General features: G+C 59.4%; 1 protein-coding gene across 1 annotated transcript; it reads left to right on the plus strand.

The window, feature by feature from the left end:
* Positions 1-3,141: 3,141 nt before the first annotated feature.
* Positions 3,142-6,033, plus strand: rnf183 (ring finger protein 183). Its single transcript, XM_069198689.1, has 2 exons — positions 3,142-3,305; positions 3,975-6,033. The coding sequence occupies exon 2, from the start codon at positions 4,082-4,084 to the stop codon at positions 4,922-4,924; it is 843 nt and encodes a 280-aa protein (XP_069054790.1). The 5' UTR covers positions 3,142-3,305; positions 3,975-4,081; the 3' UTR covers positions 4,925-6,033.
* Positions 6,034-7,163: the final 1,130 nt, after the last annotated feature.

Raw genomic sequence — 7,163 nt, forward strand, 5'->3', positions numbered from 1 at the left:
TTGCAGAATGATCGCTGTGCGTCTCCCAGGTGGGGTTACTCTTCATTGTGGGATTCTCTCGGTAGGAAATACTGTCATAATGAAGTGGATCAGACTGCTGTTCACTGCTAGTCTGACTGACAGCACTGTCACACCTGGAGCAGATCAGACTGCTGCGCACTGGGAGTCTGACTGACAGCACTGTCACACCTGGAGAGGATCAGACTGCTGCGCACTGGGAGTCTGACAGCACTGTCACACCTGGAGAGGATCAGACTGCTGCGCACTGGGAGTCTGACTGACAGCATTGTCACACCAGGAGTGGATCAGACTGCTGCGCACTGGGAGTCTGACTGACAGCACTGTCACACCTGGAGACGATCAGACTGCTGCGCACTGGGAGTCTGACTGACAGCACTGTCACACCTGGAGAGGATCAGACTGCTGTGCACTGGGAGTCTGACAGCACTGTCACACCTGGAGAGGATCAGACTGCTGCGCACTGGGAGTCTGACTGACAGCACTGTCACACCTGGAGCGGATCAGACTGCTGCGCACTGGGAGTCTGACTGACAGCACTGTCACACCTGGAGCGGATCAGACTGCTGCACACTGGGAGATTGACTGACAGCACTGTCACACCTGGAGTGGATCAGACTGCTGCGCACTGGGAGTCTGACTGACAGCACTGTCACACCTGGAGCGGATCAGACTGCTGCGCACTGGGAGTCTGACAGCACTGTCACACCTGGAGCGGATCAGAGTGCTGCGCACTGGGAGTCTGACTGACAGCACTGTCACACCTGGAGAGGATCAGACTGCTGCGCACTGGGAGTCTGACTGACAGCAGTGTAAAACCAGGAGTGGATCAGACTGCTGCGCACTGGGAGTCTGACAGCACTGTCACACCTGGAGCGGATCAGACTGCTGCGCACTGGGAGTCTGACAGCACTGTCACACCTGGAGCGGATCAGACTGCTGCGCACTGGGAGTCTGACAGCACTGTCACACCTGGAGCGGATCAGACTGCTGCGCACTGGGAGTCTGACTGACAGCACTGTCACACCTGGAGCGGATCAGACTGCTGCGCACTGGGAGTCTGACTGACAGCACTGTCACACCTGGAGCGGATCAGACTGCTGCGCACTGGGAGTCTGACTGACAGCACTGTCACACCTGGAGCGGATCAGACTGCTCTCCTCAGTGTAAAACTCGGAGTGGATCAGACTGCTCTCCTCAGTGTAAAACCCGGAGTGGATCAGACTACTCTCCTGAGGGAAACTTTATTCTGTAACGCGGAAGGGGTTGCCGTTGAGACAAATTAAATGTGTGAACCAGGGCTGGGAAACCACTGGTTTTGAGCTCGTGTGTGTTCGTGTGTGCAGCCTGTGTCCCTCCTGCATTATTGCCACTGTTGTATGGGGGGAAAAATCAAAACAGGTAAAGCTATTTTATTAAAAACGAATAAACGATTTGAAGAAAAAACCGGAGAGGTTATGAGACTTGGTGGCGGCGTGCGAGATGGGGTTCTTGTGGGTGATATTAATATCAGCAGGGGTAATATTGATATCGGGAACATTCATGTTCCTGTCCTTTTTAATCCCGATGGCCTCTTTAAATCAGTCCTGCCCCTCCTCACAGAGCAGGGACTCCCAGTCCACACACCCCTGTTTCCAGTATTACCGAAGAGGCGACGTTGACATTGGACATATTCGTGTTGACATCAGTCAAACGGATCAGTTGGCAGTCCCTGATCCCAGTGTTCTGAAAGAGGGAACGTCGACATCATTTAATTTAAGGAACAGGTAAAGGTTTATTCCAGGCTGAACAGAGAGAGTCTCTTTCCCTCTCTCTTCGACGCAGGAATAAACCTACTGGAACTCATTTCGTTTGAAGAGGCCATCAGGACTCAGAGCAGCCATTTTACTGATATCAATGTACAATATCACCGCTCCTGATCCAGGTATCATCAAAGAGGTGGCGTTGCTATCGGACATACACAGCACGTTGCTATCAGCTGCTCTTGGTTCTGATGTCCTCTTCAGATGGATTACAGAGCAGGGCCGCCCAGTCCGCAGACACACACCTGTTTCCAGTGTTGTCAAAGAGGTAACGTTGCTACCTGTCCAATGGCTGGTGTCCATGCTGAGCTCCTCACTGTCGCAGCAGTGGTGTAAGACACCTCTGTGAATGCTGTATAACGTAGACATTATCAGACACGGGACACTCTCACAATATTATATACACCTGCTGGGACAGCCTTTTATACACTGAAACACACACTACACTAACACACAGACCCTCTGTACCCTCTGTGCACTAACACACAGACCCTCTGTACACAGGTACACACACTACACTAACACACAGACCCTCTGTACACAGGTACACACACACACACTGCACTAACACACAGACCCTCTGTACACAGGTACACACACTGCACTAACATACAGACCCTCTCTACACAGGTACACACACTACACTAACACACAGACCCTCTGTACACAGATACACACACACTGCACTAACACACAGACCCTCTGTACACAGGTACACACACTACACTAACACACAGACCCTCTGTACACAGATACACACACACACTGCACTAACATACAGACCCTCTCTACACAGGTACACACACACACACTACACTAACACACAGACCCTCTGTACACAGGTAAACACACACTACACTAACACACAGACCCTCTGTACACAGATACACACACACTACACTAACACACAGACCCTCTGTACACAGGTAAACACACACTGCCCTAACATACAGACCCTCTCTACACAGGTACACACACTGCCCTAACATACAGACCCTCTCTACACAGGTACACACACTGCCCTAACATACAGACCCTCTGTACACAGGTAAACACGCACACTACACTAACACACAGACCCTCTGTACACAGATACACACACACTGCACTAACACACAGACCCTCTGTACACAGGTACACACAGACCCTCTGTACACAGATACACACACACTGCACGTGCACACAGGCCCTCTGTAGACGGATACACGCACACACTGCACGCGCACACACTCTGTACACAATGACAGGCTGGCTCACGATAGCAGGGCGACACCCCCACGCCTAGTCATGCTGTCATACATACCTCTCCGACAGGTCGGACCTGCTAGGCAGGACCGAGGCAGAGAGGACACACTCTGAGCAGTGCAGGGAGCAGCAGAAGGAAAACAGCACAGGAGCAGCAGGGAAGAGGAGACACAGGCTGAGCTGCTGACACAGACAGAGGGACCCTGTGTGGAGACAGACTGAGGAGCCAGGAGAGAGCAGGTGAGAGAGAGAGAGGGGTTCATACAGACACACTGACTGGACACTCCAGTACATGAACACTGCACTGAGAGAGAGAGGGGTTCACACAGACACACTGACTGGACACTCCAGTACATGAACACTGCACTGAGAGAGAGAGGGGTTCACACAGACACACTGACTGGACACTCCAGTACATGAACACTGCACTGAGAGAGAGAGGGGTTCATACACACACACTGACTGGACACTCCAGTACATGAACACTGCACTGAGAGAGAGAGGGGTTCACACAGACACACTGACTGGACACTCCAGTACATGAACACTGCACTGAGAGAGAGAGGGGTTCACACAGACACACTGACTGGACACTCCAGTACATGAACACTGCACTGAGAGAGAGAGGGGGGTTAATTCTGCAGTTAATATTCTACTCTTGTGATGTTGTACGCCCGTCATGTGATCGTGCTGAATGTTTTTCCTGATCTGGGTGTGCACTGCCCCCGTCCAAAAGACCTAGCTGCTCTCCTGAATGTCCTGAATGTCGTTCTGTGCCTCCGCCATGCTGCCACGCGCGCTTGTCTGCTTCCCTGGGCCTCCTCGGTGCGCGTCCGCACGTCCGAGGCCCGCAGCCCTGTCCTGCCTTCCGAATTCGAGCTGTGACCCTCTCCCTTCCACCCCCTCTAGGACCACCCCGCCCGCGCCCGGAGACCGTATCCCTCCGCCCTGCCCGCCTCCGATGACCTCCTGACCGGGACTACTTGCCCAGCCCCCGCCCGCCGCCGCCGCCGACGATGCTAGCGGTCGCCATGCCGACGGAAGCCGGCGACAAGGGCGCCGAGGGGGGCGGGGCCGGGGGCGGGGCCGGGGGCGGGGCTTGGGGTCGCCGCCCAGGCAGCGCCAGCAGCGAGCGCAGCCAGAAGGGGGCGGGCGCGCGGCCGGAGAAGGGGAGGGCGAGCCGGCGGCGGCGGCGGCGGGAGCGGAGGGCCCTGGAGGCGCCCGGCGGCGGGGAGGCGGGCGAGCCGGGCGAGCCGGGCGAGCTGGGCCTGGAGGTGAGCGAGCAGGAGTGCGTCGTCTGCTTCTGCGCCTTCGACAACCTCTTCAAGACGCCCAAGCTGCTGGCCTGCGGGCACACCTTCTGCCTGGAGTGCCTGGCCCGCATCAACGTGGCCTCGGCCCGCCTCACCAGCCTGCCCTGCCCGCTGTGCCGCGCGCCCACGCCGCTGCCCCACGGCCGCGACCTCACCCGGCTGGCCACCGACGCCCGCGCGCTGGGCCGCCGCCGCCCGCCGCTCTCCGTGCGCTTCGACCGCAGCCGGGGCCGGCTCTTCGTGCGGGGCCCCGGGGCCCTGCCGGGGCTGAAGCGGGGGGGCGGGGCGGCCGCCGGCCCGTCCCTGGAGGTGGGGCGCCCCCCCAGCCGGGCGCCCGGGCGCCTGCGGCGGTTCTTCCGCTCCGACGGGTGCTACTACGGGGTGCTGGCGGTGGTCGTGCTGGTGATCGTCGTGCTGCTGCTGCTGGGGGTCCTGGCCTTCCTGACCGTGCCCGGCCTGGGGGGCGGCTCCCGCCCCACCTCCTCCTCCTCCTCCTCGGCCCCCAACACTTCCGGGTCGCAGGCCACCGGCCAGCCCAATCCCTGAGGAGGAGGAGGAGGAGGAAGGGCAGGGCAGGGCAGGGCGCAGCTGGCAGGGGCCGGAGGAGGGCGCGGGCGACCGGGGAGCAGCTCGGAGGGGTTCGTGCCCGGCGTTCAGCCGAGACACAGGACGACAGCGAGGCCTGCTGGGAAATCCCTGCCACTTCCTGTTCCTGTCCGGTTGGCTGCGGCCGGCGCCGCTTCCTGTTCCTGTCCGGTTTGGCCGCGGACGGCGCCACTTCCTGTTCCTGTCCGGTTTGGCCGCGGGCGGCGCCACTTCCTGTTCCTGTCCGGTTTGGCCGCGGGCGGCGCCACTTCCTGTTCCTGTCCGGTTGGCTGAGGCCGGCGCCGCTTCCTGTTCCTGTCCGGTTGGCCGCAGAAGGCGCCACTTCCTGTTCCTGTCCAGTTGGCCGCAGAAGGCGCCACTTCCTGTTCCTGTCCAGTTGGCCGCGGGCGGCGCCGCTTCCTGTTCCTGTCCGGTTGGCCGCAGAAGGCGCCACTTCCTGTTCCTGTCCGGTTTGGCCGCGGGCGGTGGGGACTGTGGGACGGTCTCTGGCAGAGCAGCGCCCGGGTCCTCGTTTGCAGGGGGTGGACAGTCATGTCCGTGGTCAGGACTTCCGGCTCCTGATCCCCCGCTGTCTGGATCTGCATCGTGGCTCCAGTGCCCTCCCGGGGTCACAGTGGGGTGATATCGTGGCCGAATCGTCTGTCCGGGGGGCGCCTGGAGGAGTGGGCTGGACTTGCTGGAGAATCTGGGCGAATCCTACGCTCTCCGCCCCATGTGACTGCCTGCGCACCAGGAGGAGAGTTCACTGCTCTCCAGGGGACATCGGACCCCCGTCTGCTGTCTGACAGCTTCTTCCAGTCCAGGGTCACAGACTGGGGGAGCTGGAGTCTGTCCCAGCAGGCAACAGGCACAAGGCAGGGTTCACCCTGGACAGGACAGCAGTCCATCACAGGACACACACACACACTCACACACCCTGGACAGGACACCAGTCCATCACAGGACACACACACACACACACGCTGGACAGGACACCAGTCCATCACAGGACACACACACACTCACACACCCTGGACAGGACAGCAGTCCATCACAGGACACACTCACACACACACCCTGGACAGGACACCAGTCCATCACAGGACACACACACACTCACACACCCTGGACAGGACACCAGTCCATCACAGGACACACACACACTCACACCCTGGACAGGACACCAGTCCATCACAAGACACACACTCACACCCTGGACAGGACACCAGTCCATCACAGGACACACACACTCACACACCCTGGACAGGACACCAGTCCATCACAGGACACACACACACACTCACACACCCTGGACAGGACACACACACTCACACACCCTGGACAGGACACCAGTCCATCACAGGACACTCACACACACACCCTGGACAGGACACCAGTCCATCACAGGACACACACACACACACACACACACACACACACACCGCAGCCTGTCTGTGGACCGTGGGAGGAAACCCAAGTGAACAAGGAGGGGGCAGCATGCAGACTCCACACAGACAGCGAACCCCCCAGACCCGGAGCGGGACCTGGGGCCCCAGCGCAGGGAGGCGGCAGTGCTGAACCCTGGCCCCCGCCGGCGGTGTCCCGCGCTGAGGTCCAGCCGCGAACTGGGAGCACAGGAGGCACGTTCTGGAGGAGAGAACGGCACACTGCCCGTTGCGATGCTCTAAGCGCCCTCGGGCTGGAGCGCTGCATGATGGGACTCTGCGGAGCCGTTTGCCGTCGCACAGCGATACAGCAGGCGCTGGCTGCCGGCGAGCACCGGGTGAGAGGACTCTGGTGACGCGCCCCCCCGTGGGGCGGGCGGGGGCGGACCGGAGCGCTCTGATTGGGCGGCGCGGACCCCGCTGAAAGGGCCCAGCCAATCGCAAGGCTGGAATGGGGGAGATTGACACTGGTGGGTGGTGGTGGTGGGGGGGGGGGGGGTGATTCTGTATTCCTTTGTACATATTCCTGGTGTAAATAAACACATTTGACTTTAAGGGACCCCTCCCAGAGTTCCTCTTCATTCGCTCCGGGGGGGTAAGCTGCATATCCTTAGTGGTCACAAATGACATGAGGTCATTCTGTCCAGCTCTCACCCAGCTGTGTCTGGAGAGAAGCCGGGGTATCGGCTTCAACCACAGGGCTGGGCAGCCTGTTCCCCACCCCCACCCCCCTCTGTGTACAGTAGAGCCTCCTG

The sequence above is a fragment of the Lepisosteus oculatus genome, chromosome 14 (assembly GCF_040954835.1).
Source record: "Lepisosteus oculatus isolate fLepOcu1 chromosome 14, fLepOcu1.hap2, whole genome shotgun sequence".
Taxonomy (NCBI): domain Eukaryota; kingdom Metazoa; phylum Chordata; class Actinopteri; order Semionotiformes; family Lepisosteidae; genus Lepisosteus; species Lepisosteus oculatus.

Coding starts and splice junctions, on each gene's coding strand:
- rnf183 (XM_069198689.1), top strand. CDS start 4,082: ATGCTAGCGGTCGCCATGCCGACGGAAGCCGGCGACAAGGGCGCCGAG.